The 16,102-nt window shown below is 43.4% G+C and overlaps 1 protein-coding gene across 1 annotated transcript in view; it reads left to right on the top strand.

The window, feature by feature from the left end:
* srbd1 (S1 RNA binding domain 1) overlaps positions 1–16,102 on the top strand; it is a 117,841-nt gene that overhangs the window by 66,349 nt on the left and 35,390 nt on the right. Inside the window, exon 17 of the mRNA XM_056610247.1 lies at positions 15,752–15,858. Coding sequence (XP_056466222.1) covers positions 15,752–15,858 — 107 coding nt within the window. The remainder of the gene's footprint in view (positions 1–15,751; positions 15,859–16,102) is intronic.

Here is a 16,102-nt window from a genome sequence, read left to right on the forward strand (position 1 = left end):
ATTACGAATACCAATACTAAAATACCTAATTTGACTCAAAGAGGCATTTGACTAATGTATTATCAACAAAACATGGCCGTGATGTCCAAAGGTAGTTCAGTGGTGCCGGCGCTTCTACCGTTTTAATTAATTCAGTTTGACCTTTAATTAATTCATTGATTCAATGATCAAAAACTGTTTTCTTTATGATTCTAGGATTTATCGTTTGGAATATCAACCATTTCAAACGAACTGTGAAATAAATGTCATGGCTTATCAAGTTGAGGCCTCACACATTGCACTGGCTAAGGATAAGATGACTGAAATGCGAAATTCTTACTTTGGCAAAGCAGTTTTTTGCTTCAGTGCCAGTGTTGATCAAACAGATTTATAATTATTTTAATTCTAGTTTCAAGCAGTTACTCACAACCAGTAATAGAATCTCTAACAAGTTATAATATGTTATTAAGATAATTAGGGCCTGCATGGAAGGAACAAATATCTTGTTGGACAAAAAACAACTAATATATTGCCTTGACTTATTTTGCTGATGTAAACCATTTTTATAGTGTAATATTAAACCCCCCCCCAAAAAAGTAGCATTGTCTTTCAAATCAAACCTCTTCTATTTACATTTCTGTGATGGTGAGAAAATATCCCTAGCATCATGTTCCATTTAGCATTATTATCTTATCTTGAATATCACTATCCAGATCATAATGAAATCATCTATAAACCCAACGTGCCCACAGACTCCTCTGAACAAGGTGCTTACCTCCTGCCATTATTAAAAACATTAAACCATCATCGAGTGGAAGATATTGCCAAAAGACGTCAATACTCAGCAGTATAACGTTTATTGCTTGCTTTAATCCAAAATTGTCCAGACGGGTAAACAGATTATCTGCAAATTACTATTAAAACTCGTTGACGTGCAAAACATTAATTTACCGTTCTGCCTAATGTGCGTATGTTCAGTTGTATTCACCCTTCCTTGTATTTTTCAAACTTATTTCGCATTCGAAAAGCAGGACATTGATAATATCCAGGGTTTTGCAGTCAGCAGGGTTTAATGGAAAAATGTCAGCTGACAGTATTTCAAGGCAGGTTTTAGAGAGGTTTTGGGCGAAAAAGGATTTAATTTCATCCAGGATCAATCAGATTACATTACACTATGGAGGAGTACACTCAAAACTTTTAAACAAACGCGATTAACTATTTACATTTGCAAAAACGGCAACAAATTCTTTATTTTGCTGACCATTTGTTTTTTTTATCCCGACAAAAGCCTCCTAAGGACAGTTCCTCTGCGTCTCTCTCGTAGATCGCACCATCTTTCAACGTCTTTGTTTAATGCGACTGCATCAGCTTCTCTCACATGATTAGCAGCTCGCGGTTTCACTTTCTCTCCAGTTAGAACTGCTCATGATGATATCACTGCGTTGTCTCTGTGGAGACAGCGCAGCATCAACACCTCTACCCAAGCCCCCATCTTTGGTCTGAACTGGGCTTAAGGGCGGAGCTTAGCGACAGGTCAGTCCCATCAATTCGCAATTCCATTATTGCCATTCAGCACACTTGTCGCCATCAAAACAAAAGCGCAACAGACTGGAGGTGCACAACGACTTTAGACTGGCTGTCATTCATATTACACCTGACATTCCAGCCCTGGCTGTGGGTATGCAAGCCCAAGGTTCACATTAATGAATGTAGGCCTATTAATACCATGCAATGTAATCTACGAAAATAACACATTTATTAAATAAAGGCACAAAAAAAAGAAATGTATGGTTATGGGGGAGGGGGGGGGGTGTATTCCATCAGAAGTGAATTAGGGGGGCCCTGGAGAAAAAAGGTTGGGAACCACTGCTCTAGGAGTAGACAGTACTCTGTCTATTAGTCTCTGCTGCTACAGCTTGTTTCACGCAAATCCAGATATGACCTTCACACTTAAAGGAGGACTCCCCCCTTTTGCATTAAGCTTTGCATTGTTAGAAACCCAGTCATACTTTTGAATGTTCATGTAACACTCTAATTTTCCCCTGAGACGGGAGAAATCCGTGTTTACCTCTTACACTTCCTTCTGGCTATGACGCACAAATCGTCGTTTTGTGTCATTGCCAGAAGGAAATACTAGAGGGGGGATTTCTATTGAGACTACAAGCACTCGTTCCCACCCTTTCAAACCCGCCCATAGAGGGTGGGACCTAATGCGCTAACAGACCTATCACAGATCAGTGCCAGTGCGTTAAGGCCGATTCATACCTCCGGATCCGGACGGAATTTGTCCATCCGCCCCAAACGTTGCCTCCGGAACTACCCTTCATACCTCCGTCTGTTTTCAGCGTTGTTATGGATGTGACGCAATAAATCCTCTAAAGGGCAGTGATTGTCGTTTCACAAATTAACGGCAGCGACAATCGCAAACATGACATCTGTAGAGATGATTTTGCTTTGTGTCATCCGTAATCGGCAAAAAGTGTAGGCCAAGGCGGCGGTGGCATGTGACACCCCTCAACAACCCGCAGATTATCTCCTCAAAATGTTGTGAAATGACCAGTCACTCATTGCCAAAGCAGGAGAACGATAAAATAAAAAGGTCAGGTATATAGTATAATGTAAATATAAAACGTTAAATACAATATATATATATACATATCAGATATACTACTTTATCTATTTTCGCGAATGGTCTGACTTTTGACTCTATACAGCCGCCTCGATTTCCGGTGGTATTGCTCCGTTTCTCCCGGAGCACTCCGGATTCGTAAGCTCGGACCCATTGATGGATGAAACACCTCCGGGACCGGACGAAACAGTCCGTATCAGTATTTACCGTAGGGTGTGAATGGGCCTTTAGACTTGGAAAACATGGCCGAAGGTACTGAATACGCAGACAGACACAATATGGAGGATGGTTGGTTGTTGTGATTTGTTTACTAACCCTAGTGCTGTTATACTAAGTTTAGGACTTGATATGCAGCGCTACTGTAATTAGCAAATGTTTTTATGCTGTACAGCAGGGGTGCCCAACCAGTCGATCGCGGTCTACCAGTAGATCGCCGACAGATCCCAAGTCGATCGCGAGGGGTGAAGAAAAAAAAAAAAAAAAGAAATTTAATGAAATTAAATTTGCGCGGGACATATACGCGCGGTAGCGCATGTGCTGTTAACAGCAGTTGAAAGCCGTCAACAGTAGTTACACACTCCTAAACGTTGGCATGGCTGAGGGGAAACAAGCTAAGACCTACCATTTTCACCCTGAGTGGGAGGAAGATTATTGATTATCGTTGAGAAGGTGCCGTGCGCAGACGGAATGAAACCCCCACTGAAGTCCGTAGGTTCACGATACAACCCCCCCCCCGTCAACAATTGTTCTCTACCCCCCCCCCCCCCCCCCCCCCCCTGGCTTGAAGGTAGGTTTGCTGGTAGATCTCGGGAGGTTGGCTACTTGAAAAGTAGATCTTGGGTCAAAAAAGGTTGGGCACCCCTGCTGTACAGTAATATACAAATTATGCGTTTGAAAAAACGAGGGCAGAAGTCTAAACTAGTCAACGTATCACAGGGATATGTTTACACAAAGTTTGCTCGTGCAAACTTTGTGTAAACAAAAAACGTCGTGTAAACAGAAAACGCGCTTCCCCCTCCAAACAGAAACAGGCGGGGCAGTGCAGCGAGCGCAATGCACTGTGGTAGTTGGAGGATTTCATACTTTTGAGCCAGAGAGACTTTCTGCCTTTTCTCAGGCTAGGATGAACCGATTTCACATTTATAATACATATGATTATTTACTTCATATAACCTTCAAATCTCCACTGGTGAAGTATCCCTTAAAGGCGCCAGTGTGTTATCTTCACGGTGAAGAGAAATGAGTTGATAATCCCTTCAATTGTCAATATACGATCCGATCGCAAATTAGCAAAATTGTAATGGATACATAGATACATACATCATTAGACAAGGAAGAGCCAGACAGAACTTGAGAAAATGAGAAAGTGAAAAGAAAAAACAGTAGAAATAAGGAAGAAACAGAGATGAAAAAAGTGGAAATTCAAAAGGGACAGAGACGGTAATATATAATTAATTAGAGAGAACCAGAAACAGAACTAGAGGAAATTGGTTAGAGACACAAGGACAGAAACCGATATATAGGAATGAGGAACAGACAGAATCAGATCTAGAGTAAATAAGAAAGAGGCACACACACACACGGACAAACACGGACACATAAAGACACACACAGAAACTGGTTTAATAGTAGATGCCGTTTATGTGTGATTTGGGCCCCCCTATATGCAAAGTTGTGCATTGCACTTATGTAGATTGCTAACTGTGTCATGAAATGAGATATTTAAAACCAAACCTTTTACACATGTTCAGGGAGGTGCATGGCATATAGAGGGCACAATAACCCGTTCTAAAGCGTAATTCTAATTGATTTAATATTAAAATATTTGGAATATTTTTACTAAATTGTGTGTCATGGAATGCTTTGGTCCTGAAGATAACATTTTTGAAAATGTTCCTAAAAAGGCACAGCACCGGAAAGAAAACCTAGAAAGACATTATGTTGTCGACAAATTTTACAACTTTTAACCCTAAAAATAACAAAAGGTATCCAAAGATAGTTTGGGAACACCTAACTAGAGTTAAATGCGGAAGAGACGGATCTACAAGGAATGAGGAAGAGAAAGAGAGACATGGATTTTTGAATCCTGCCTTGTGGTGCTGACATATTCCGATGAAGTGGGAATATTGACTTCTGTCAATGCCAAAGGTTCCCAACATGGCAATGATAATTGTCTACAGATAGTGTTTTGTTGCCATCAATCATATAGTTATGTGATCTCACTTGTAGCCTGCGTATAACTTTCCTGCTTGTTCTGAGCATTTAGAACATGCAGACCTTCATTGCTATTTTCTTTATTCTCCGGAAAACACATTTGACTAAATCTCAAACCGTAGACAAAAATATCCTAGTATGTGGTCACATACACTGTTGTTTGCACAACCTATAAACATTCAAGTCTTTTAATAATATTGACTTAATTTTGGCTTTTGATATTGGGAAGCAATTCCAGAATCCAAATAATATTTCTAAGAGAAACTAAATAATAGAAGAATGTGCCCAGTTATAAATTGTGTATACTTTTGCCTATAGCAACCATTGTGTGGATCTCTTAGCAGGAAAAAAATATCTCCACTTTTTCCCACGCTCTTACTATCAAACCCTCAGGTACTGTGTGGGTGTGCAGGGTGTTGGGTTGAATCGAAGGGTAAAGACAAATCCCAAAAAAGTGGGAGACTTTTAATTGTGGACCTTTCCTCACCCCCTCAGGCTGTGTGTGTTTGCATGTGAATATGAATGGGTGTGTAGTTGTTTTGCAGGAAGTAGATAAAAATCCATTAGTCATTCATTGGGATTAAAAAAATAAAAATCTAGAAAATTATTTAAGTTATCTATTGCTGTCATATCACATTCCCATTGATTTATGACTATTGCTTAAAGCAACCAGTCATCTCTCTCCCACGCACACACACACACATTCTTTAGTCTACCAAGAGCAATTTCCTCCACTGTTGGCTAAGTGTTACGTACAACATTTTTTCTTCGAGTTCATGGAAGCTGTCATTCAAGCTGTAGAAGGACCTTTAGATAACCCCGGGTTCAGTGTTCAAACAGAGACTCCATTGATTCACACCAATTTAAAGGTACACCAAGGTAATATCTTCTTCTAAAACGCAGGGACAATAAAGGGCTTCAGAAGACCATACATGGTTTGTCTTTTGTCATATCTGACCAAGAAAATAAATGGACAGTGTTCTGTACCATTTGAAAAAGAATTACGTTGTAATTAGTTGGCATGAATGGGATGTGCAGTAGGCCTGTTACAATGGGATATTCTCTTTACACAATAACCACTAAAAACAACAATGACATGTTGCCTTCATTGACACATGGGGCCCTATTTTAACGGTCTGAAACGCAAGTGGGAAGCGCAAAGCGCAAGTAGCTTTGTGGGCGGTTCTACGGCGCTACGGTTCTCAAACTATATAAAGTTACAGCGGCACTGCATTTCTATGCATCTGGATCGTTCCAGCATCCCCTTAGTTCTATTGGACGCATTTCACAATCGGCAATAAGTTCGGCTATACATGCAGTTATGTCAGGTCTAGTCCGACATGCTGGGGAATACATCAAATTCCCCGTTACACCTGACAGCCAGGAAAGAACAAAGCAGAACAAATTAGCAAAGACATGATTTATTGTACAATTAGCATCGGAAATGACTTGGATATTAATCGAATGAGTTCCGTTCCGGTTTAATATGGTTTAATATGGTTTTATGGTTCTGTCTGGTTTATGTATATGAGTGCGTTTACTGATGGGGCACGTAGCTGCACATGGGTGCAGTCTATAGCACCAAGGACGCCAGGGAACCCATACTTGGTCCAAAACTCCTGCTTTGTTCTTTCCTGGCTGTCAGGTGTAACGGGGAATTTGATGTATTCCCCAGCATGTCGGACTAGACCTGACATAACTGCATGTATAGCCGAACTTATTGCCGATTGTGAAATGCGTCCAATAGAACTAAGGGGATGCTGGAACGATCCAGATGCATAGAAATGCAGTGCCGCTGTAACTTTCACTTCAAGGGGGGGGCATAGGGACAGCGTGCATCAGTCCCCAGCTCATCTGCCAGGAGATGGCAGATATCTGTGACAGCCTGACGGGTCAGGCGTAGCTTACGCCTGCATTCCTCCTCACTCAGGGAGAGATAGGTGTGTCTGGGCCGGTAGACCCTCTCCCCCCGGCGTCTGATCCTCTGTCCCAAGACGTATTCCATTCCACTGTGCAATAGAAAAATTATGAGCAACCTCAACTTAACTGGTAAGTTGCAGAGTAAGGTTTTAAATGGACTTACAGAAGGTGATTTCACAGTCTTCAGAATTTATTTTGCAGCCTTCAGAATTGTGGTTCCTGATTCTTGACGGACAACCCACTTTGACAGGTGTCCTCATATGCATGTGTCTCTTGCCACTATTGGTCAACCAGGTTAATTTGATCCGTCATTATGCCTGCTACAATTCGCGTGAATAATTTGGGTAAATGTGTACGCTAGATTTATGCCTATTTATTTTATCTTTATGGACACCACAATGATTTTCCTTGTGTGGTAATATTTTATTTTCCTTGTAATTATGTATGGTTTACAAAAATGGGAACTGCTGTCCGTGTAGATGAGAGAAGCAAAGTGTATGCGCGAGGTGCACAAGCAATCCGTATGCATCGCATGCGCATGTATGCATGCGCCCTTAAAATAGCATCTGAACAATGCGCCACTGACTTTAAACCAGGTATTTCCTGGTCAGTAGCGCAATTGTATTCAGAAACAGCAAAATACCGTTTGCGCCAGAACACGCCTCCTCCTTTCGCCGAAACGCCCCTTGGGGCGCATGATCATTCCCTAATTTACCGGCGAGTGGCGGTGGTGGGAAAAGAACGCTCTGCGCCAGTTGTAAACTAGCAACGACACATGCGCCAGTGACTAAGTCACTTGCGCCGGATGCAAGATAGGGTCCATGGTGTTGATGCACAGTTTGATTGAGCAAGTCACAGTAGGGGGAAAACAAAAACAGTGAATAATGAAAAAGGTGATACCTTTCCTTCAAGCAAAATAAACATAAGCACACTAATGAACTTGTTGTTTTTGTCTGAGCAGGAGCGCTTGTGCTCTTTGTCAAACTTTATAATTCCATCTTTGTTGCAGTGGCGTGGCGTGGGACTTTTTTTTGAGGAAGCCAAGTGAGGCAAAAAACTTTAATCTACATGCTTTTTTGAAGCTTGACACACACACACACACACACACACACACACACACACACACACACACACACACACACAGCTCAGCCAGCTCTTCTCTGCACGCTGGAACACCTCTGCCAACCCGGACCTGGCCTTCGCTGTGTGCCGGAGCAATGACCCGAAACCGGAGAGACGTGTCCTAGACAGGTTTCCCCGCTCACACCACCGACCGTCCATCATTAAAGTCCCATCACTGGTGCAACCGGTACCAGGGAAACCTGTCAAAAGATGGAACTTTCGAAAGGCCAACTGGGGGTCATTCGCTCAGGAGACAGAAAGAAGGATTGCTAGTCTGCCAGAACCTGATGCAGCTAACGTGGACGCCGCCTATGAAGCCTACTGTAAGGTCCTCCTAGGAGCGGCAAAAAAAAACATCCCACGCGGCTACAACAGGAACTACATCCCTGGCTGGGATGAGGAGTGCAGCCGCCTCCTGAGCGCCCACCAGAGGGCTAGCTCCAGGGAAGATGTGGATGCGACTGCAGAAGCACTGCTTCAGAGACTGGACACCACACGCAGAGACAGATGGACTGAAGTTGTTGAGTCAATTGACTTTACCCACTCTAGTCGGAAGGCGTGGCAAACCATCAACCGGCTAACAGGCAGATGCACAAAGCCCCCAAGCTGCCCAGTCACAGCAGATGCCATCGCGTCCGAGCTCCTGAAAAACGGTCGCTTCCCAGACGCAGACAAAGATGTTGCCCGTCTGATAACGCAGGAGGTGACTTCCCTCTCCAGGGTGGCCAGTGCGGATTCCAACCTCGCAGGAGAATTCACAGCAGACGAACTCAGTAAGGCCATGAGCAAGCTCAAGCCAGGCAAAGCTCCAGGACGTGACAACATCCACCCAGAGTTTGTTATGCACCAGAGCACAATAACATCCAGCTGGCTCTGTGCATTCTTCTCATCCTGCTACCAGAGATGCAAGCTGCCCAAGATCTGGCGCCGTGCTTCTGTAATCGCCCTGCCAAAGCCAAACAAACCTGCGGAAGACCCCAAGGCATACCGACCCATATCGCTGCTCTGTGTTCCATTTAAAATCCTGGAAAGAATGATCCACTGCCGCATTGAGCCAGTGATTGACCCACAGCTTCCACAGGAACAGGCCGGTTTCCGTCGCGGTAGGTCCACAGTGGACCAGGTTACACTTCTGTCTCAAGACATCGAGGACAGCTTCCAGGATAATGAGAAAGCTGGGGTAGTGTACCTGGACCTGACCGCCGCGTACGATACCGTCTGGCACCGCAGACTTCACCTGAAGCTGCTGAGGACAATAACCGATCGACATATGGTGAAATTCATCATGGAGACGTTGTCTAACCGCAGTTTTGTCCTACAGACCAGCGATGGCCAGCGCAGTAGGCTAAGAAGACTACGGAACGGCTTCCCACAGGGCTCGGTCCTTTCTCCGATGCTGTTTAATATTTACATCTATGATCTACCAGGCACAGCATCCAGAAAGTACGGCTACGCAGACGATCTCGCAATCATGCTGAGAAGTATGGAAAGCCAAGAAGGCCACAATCCGGCCCTAGAATGGCGCAGTAAAAGTGCAAAACCGCACGGCATGGCAAGAATTCCGTACGGAATCCGTACGGTTTCCGTACGGATTCCGTACGGTTTTGAATGACTAATAGCCGCGGCTATTAGTCATTCACTCCGGCTATTAGTCATTCACTCCGGCTATTAGTTATTCACTCCGGCTATTAGGTATGCAGAACGAGCCCCTCCCTCTTCTTTGCTTGACCACTAAGTTTGAAGGCTGTCTAACCAATAAGAGCTGCAGTGCCTCCATGTTTCGCTGTAACATAAAGCTGTGTTGTCTTTACTAGTTTCACTACAATGTAATGACCACGATTAGCTAGTGGAAAATACATTTGTGTCTAGTACAGTGATATATTTGTATATGTTAGGCTATATATTGAGATGGCAGTGTGCGAAATACCCGACAATATTCGGGGATGTCCTCATCCCCAGATTGTTCTCGATATGCAGTAGCCAGCTAGGCCATAACATTACATAACATCAACATGATGTGAATAAATGCCAGGTAGCATATCGGAGACGGGCACACAATCAGTGCATTTGCAAATGAGAGCATGCAGTATGACCGATCTTGTGACATGTGGTCGGAGAGAGGTGTGTGTGTGTGTGTGTGTGTGTGTGTGTGTGTGTGTGTGTGTGTGTGTGTGTGTGTGTGTGTGTGTGTGTGTGTGTGTGTGTGTGTGTGTGTGTGTGTGTGTGTGTGTGTAACCCTAACCTGCTAGGGTTAGAACAGCAGAGGCAGCAACAACACTGGACTGGTCTAAAGCTACAGGGAAAGCTAGCATGTATTCCCACTGCAGATCACACAGTTTCTCACACAATATTCAAGAACTATGCAGTTGATGAGGATATTCTTACATTTGCAGTTAAAGCCAGATTACAAGTTCTTCCAACCAGACTCAATCTCTCTCTTTGGTACCCTAACAGATTTCCTCCTCATTGTCTGCACCACGACAACTCAACCATAGAATCACTGTCACATATTCTGAATGGCTGCCATGTATACAAGGGCATGTATATTTCCAGACATGATAGAATTGTTGATTTACTGGTTAAGAACATGCTTTTATATACCCCACCTTCCTCCGTTAAAGTATATACCCATTCAAGGGTTTCATCTGACATGTTCACTCTGTGCAATAACGAAGTTGACTATTTTTCAAATGTGACAGCCAATACACCAGATGTTATTGTTGTTGATGAGGTAAGCAGAGAAGTCACCATCTTAGAAGTAAGCTGTACGTTTGACTATAGTCTGGAGGAGGCATTCCTTGCCAAGGTTACAAAATACCAACTTCTCAGAAATGAGATTGCACAACTGGGGTACACCTGCAAACTACTTGTGTTTATATTTGGAAGCCTTGGCCATGTCCACAGACTCGTCATAAGGGGTTTGCAGATGGCTGGAATTCCGAAGCCAAAAGCTAAAGCACTTGCAAAATTCTGCTCCATATCTGTATTAATAGGCAGCCGCCACATATGGAGGAGACGCTGCTTCCTGTATCCATAGACTGAGATCAGACATGTCAAAGAGATTCTGGGCTTGATGAGTGCATCTACCAGTGTTTGTGTTCAAGATTTGTTATTGTAAAATGTGAACATAAATAAATGACTAAAATGTGTGTGTGTGTGTGTGTGTGTGTGGAGCAAGTTGTTGAAGGAAGTGTTTTGACGTTACAATATTTCATGGATGCAAGCCAAGACAATCAATCTATATCTATAGCCTACATGACAACACACACACGCACACACTTTAAACACACTGGTAAAGCAATAGGAGCCTGCATTGGCTAAAGTTCCCTGTTATAAAATAACGTGCATCGCAACAACTTTCGCCAATGCAGGCTCCTATTGCTTTACCAGTGTGTTTAAAGTGTGTGCGTGTGTGTGTGTGTGTGTGTGTTGTCATGTAGGCTATAGATATAGATTGATTGTCTTGGCTTGCTTGCATCCATGAAATATTGTAACGTCAAGTAGAAACACTTCCTTCAACAACTTGCTCTACACACACACACACACACACGCACACGACTCTCTCCGACCACATGTCACAAGATCGGTCATACTGCATGCTCTCATTTGCAAATGCACTGATTGTGTGCCCGTCTCCGATATGCTATATACCTGGCATTTATTCAGTTCATGTTCATGTTATGTAATGTTATGGCCTATGGCTACTGCATATCGAGAACAATCTGGGGATGAGGACATCCCCGAATATTGTCGGTATTTCGCACACTGCCATCTCAATATATAGCCTAACATATACAAATATATCACTGTACTAGACACAAATGTATTTTCCACTAGCTAATCGTGGTCATTACATTGTAGTGAAACTAGTAAAGACAACACAGCTTTATGTTACAGCGAAACATGGAGGCACTGCAGCTCTGATTGGTTAGACAGCCTTCAAACTTAGTGGTCAAGCAAAGAAGAGGGAGGGGCTCGTTCTGCATACCTAATAGCCGGAGTGAATGACTAATAGCTGGAGTGAATGACTAATAGCCGCGGCTATTAGTCATTCAAAACCGTACGGAATTCTTGCCAAACCGTACGGAATCCGTACGGTTTCCGTACGGATTCCGTGCGGTTTTGCACTTTTACCGCGCCATTCTAGGGCCGGATTGTGGCCTTCTTGGCTTTCCATATAGAAGACCCACATGGAAGGCACTGGAAGACGGTCTCAACCAAGACATGGACGTCCTAGTAGCCTACCTACGAAAGTGGCGCCTGCAACTCAGCACCGGCAAGACTGTTACAGCAGCATACCATCTCTGCAACAGAGACGCCAAGAGGGAACTGGAGGTATACACTGACCACAAGCGCCTGGAGTCCCAGCAAGCCCCTAAATACCTTGGTGTTCGTCTGGACCGGACACTGACCTTCAAACAACATCTCGAAGATGTCCGGGCAAAGACAATATCAAGGGTCGCACTGATCTGTCGCCTCGCTGGCACAACCTGGGGAGCCACTGCCAAGACACTACGGGTATCCACCCAAGCCCTGGTCTTTTCAGCAGCGAAGTATTGTGCCCCAGTATGGAGCAGAAGTCCAAACGCAAAAAAGTGGATGTGGCTATCAACAACGCCCTCCGGATCATCACTGGATGCCTGAAGCCTACCCCAATCGTCCTGCTGCCAGTCCTAGCAGGAATCGCACCGGCTGGCCTACGACGAGAGGCTGCCACTCTCGCCCTGGCAAGGAAAGCACGGAAGCATGATTGGCACATCCTCCATAACACCACAGAGACAGCAGCTCCTCTGAGCAGACTCAAGTCCCGCCACCCTTACAGCAAGGCGGCACAAGAGTTGCTCCGTTCCACCACTGAGGACCTGTCCAAAGATGGATGGCTGGCGGCAGCTTGGAAACAGGAGTGGGAGAGGGCTGGGCCAACCCAAATCCACCACTACATCTTGGATCCAGGAGATGGAGCCACAGGAGACGATCTTCCACGCCGGCAATGGACTCTGCTGAACCGTCTACGTACTGGGGTCGAATCATCAATGAAGAAGTGGGGCCTGGCAGACAGCGCTGCATGCGAGTGTGGTGCCCCTGAACAGACTGTCCAGCATATTATGACCACCTGCCCCATACACAGACCACCCTCGGAAGCCGGCCTCTTTGACGTGGGACCAGAGACAAGGGCATGGCTACAAGACACTGACACTCTGATGTTACACGAAAGAAGAAGACACACACACACACACACACACACACACACACACACACACACACACACACACACACACACACACACACACACACACACACAGTCCTTCTTAACATCTTATTAAATTATACACTTTATTATCAATGCACCCCCTCCCCCCATTGAAATGCAGAACTAGCCGCTTAATGCCCAATCCGGATTTGACAATGTATGAAAGAAGCATTCATTCACAATATAATTGGGAGACGTTTTACGTAGGCTAATTCAAGTTTCACATTCACGTGTAACACGACTCGCACAATCAGTTGTATATGTGCTTGACAAACACACATACTTTCTATGCATCCTTTTAGTTTAAAACCAGGCCAAATGTTCATTATACAACACTACTTAAAATACAACACAGCCGCATCTGTTCAGCCGCATCTGTTCAGGTGAGCCTATACAGCTGTCCCTGGTGCTGATTCTCAGCGTTAACAACCGCGATAAAACAACAACTTCAGTGGATTGACCAATGCAACTTATTCCAGGCAATCAAGGCACAATTAGCACCGGGAGAAGGTGTTTTTTGTACTCACCGTATTTATTGTCAATGGACATAGTTCTCATTTAAAGTGCGATAACCTCTCTTTCTCTTCACACGCAGCTGAAGCTTCAGCATTGGCCTGCCATCAGATTTGCTTTTTAGTTGCTGCTCAAGTGGCAGTTTGGTAAAAAAAATATATTAAGTACTAAATCTCGACCCTCCATACTGCACTTGCTAATACGCTAATATGATAAAAATGCAAACATGCTAATCTCCCGCTAATTGTTTACATTTCAGTGACGTTGATAATGATGCTTTGATTTGATTGGTGTGAAGCCAAGGGAAGGTGCCAAGGCTTCCCTTGGCCAAGTGAAGGTGCCAAGGCTTCCCTTGGCACCCTGCTGACTAATCACAGGAGGGCAGTGTCATGACGTAGCCTCAACTGATTGGTTAATCCTCCTTTTTTTTTTTCACCAAGGGATGCCACCTCGGGCTGGCTGCCTCGCGGACATGCAGTGTGCAATGTCATGTTTTACCGCGTATTCAGTATTTAACAATAAGAGGGGCGCTGTTTCAAGCATTGGGAAATGCTCAATGTAAGGATAAAATGGGGAAGAAATTACGGCAACACAGCACCAAAGAATTAACCAAACTGTTAATATAAATGTTTTTATTGGATGACAACTACAGTCTAAAAAAGAGGGAAGCATGGCTTCCCTTGGCCTACGGGAGAAAACGCCACTGCTTTGTTGTGATGCCTACTAAAACGGTACATGTCTTTCCAATTGTTTTTAAAAACGTTTAAAAAACACTGTTTTCTTCTTGGTTTTTGGCGGCTGTTTTGATAGAGGTGAAAATACTTAACTTAATGGCTGTCATTTCCAAAACAAGATCAGACATAATTAATCATGAGGCTTAGAAAATGAATAGCACTGAGTTTTATGTCACTTGATCCGTGGATTTTTTTAATGATATTTCTACTCTTTGCACAGCTAGTGCTACTCTTAGCTTTTGTCAATCATCGTACAGGCATTTAGTACATGCCTCCACCCTGGCTTTAATACGGTTTCCAAGTTCTGATTAGTCATTCACTGTGTGTCAAGTCCAAAGACTTAAACCTCTATTTTGGCGCCATGTCATTCAGCATTTGAGCAGTTGGTTTCTTCTCTTCCCTATTTAGCTTTCTCACCTTCTTTGCTTTCTTGTATTTTATCTTTAAAATACAATTACAATTACAATTAACCCACAAATTGTAATTGAAGTTACCTGGCCCAGGTGGAAAGCCCTACTCTGTAGCACTGACCTGCTGGATTAACTCACTGTTACGAGAGAGGGATGCACCTTGCAGTCTGCCTGCTCGGTGAAATGACGCACTCGGCTGCATGACAAACTTTTAAAATATAAAATAAGTCCAGAAAATTGACTTGAGCGGAGGAAATTTTTTCCAAATTCATCCCAGATATCCTATGTATGGAAAACACTGATATGTTTCATATAATTTCATATGAATATGTCAGGGGGGAGATGACCATGTCCCTTTGAATTTCACATAAAAACATCCCAGTCAAAGGTTGTCAGGGGTTTATTTATTACTGAAAAATAAGACATTAGTTTCAAGTAGGCTATTTGTATTTACATAACGCTTTGAAAGAATAAATATAACCGATTATTGAAGATGAACACAGATGTAACGGATAGCAAAGACTTCACAACACTTCTAAAACAAAATTAAATAGAAGCGGGTACAAAATTGTCTTGGTCTATTGCAGACTTCAGGATAAAATTTGAATTCAAATAAACAAAATGATCCAATGTCTAAAGCTGTAGCTTATACACAATATCCTAGCCCTCTAGCCCTCTAGCCCTTTCTTCCGGTTTCTCTTTCCATGGGTCTATCCTTCTCTCATTCACTCTTTTTACTTATCATTTCTCAAGCGCTTTAACCTATCACCTTGATTGGAGAGTGGTCTCCACCAACAAAACGTCAGGAGAATCTTTGCCTGGGAAATACTTGCGATGGGTGTGTGCACAAATTGTTAGTGTATCGATGTTTTATACGTGGGACATGTAACAATGATTTATCTCGCCTTGTACGTGTACTTGATGGCATCAAGCTTGTTTTCAAATCTAAATATCCCTGTCTGTGTGTGTGTGTGTGTAGCATGACGTGCAGCCGGGAGCTCTGAAGGCAGCGTTGGACGGTGTGGTGCAGGAGTGTGTGAGCTTCGTCGGAGTAGACATCAACATCTGCTCTGAGACACTCATGAGGTAGAGGGCACACACACACCAGTTGCTTACTGGAGCACAATTTGACTGACTTTGCACAAAGTACAAAATAATACCCTGCTTGTTTGTTATTTGGGCAATTTCGATATTTAATGGTATTTTTCATCTTTAGATAATGTTATTTAAAGCTAACCGACTTCTCAGACACACAAACATAAAGAAAAATGTTTTATAAGAAAAAAAAAAAATAATCTTATAAGAAACAGAAAACAAATGGTGTCAACTG

Source organism: Gadus chalcogrammus, chromosome 15, assembly GCF_026213295.1.
Source record: "Gadus chalcogrammus isolate NIFS_2021 chromosome 15, NIFS_Gcha_1.0, whole genome shotgun sequence".
Classification (NCBI taxonomy): domain Eukaryota; kingdom Metazoa; phylum Chordata; class Actinopteri; order Gadiformes; family Gadidae; genus Gadus; species Gadus chalcogrammus.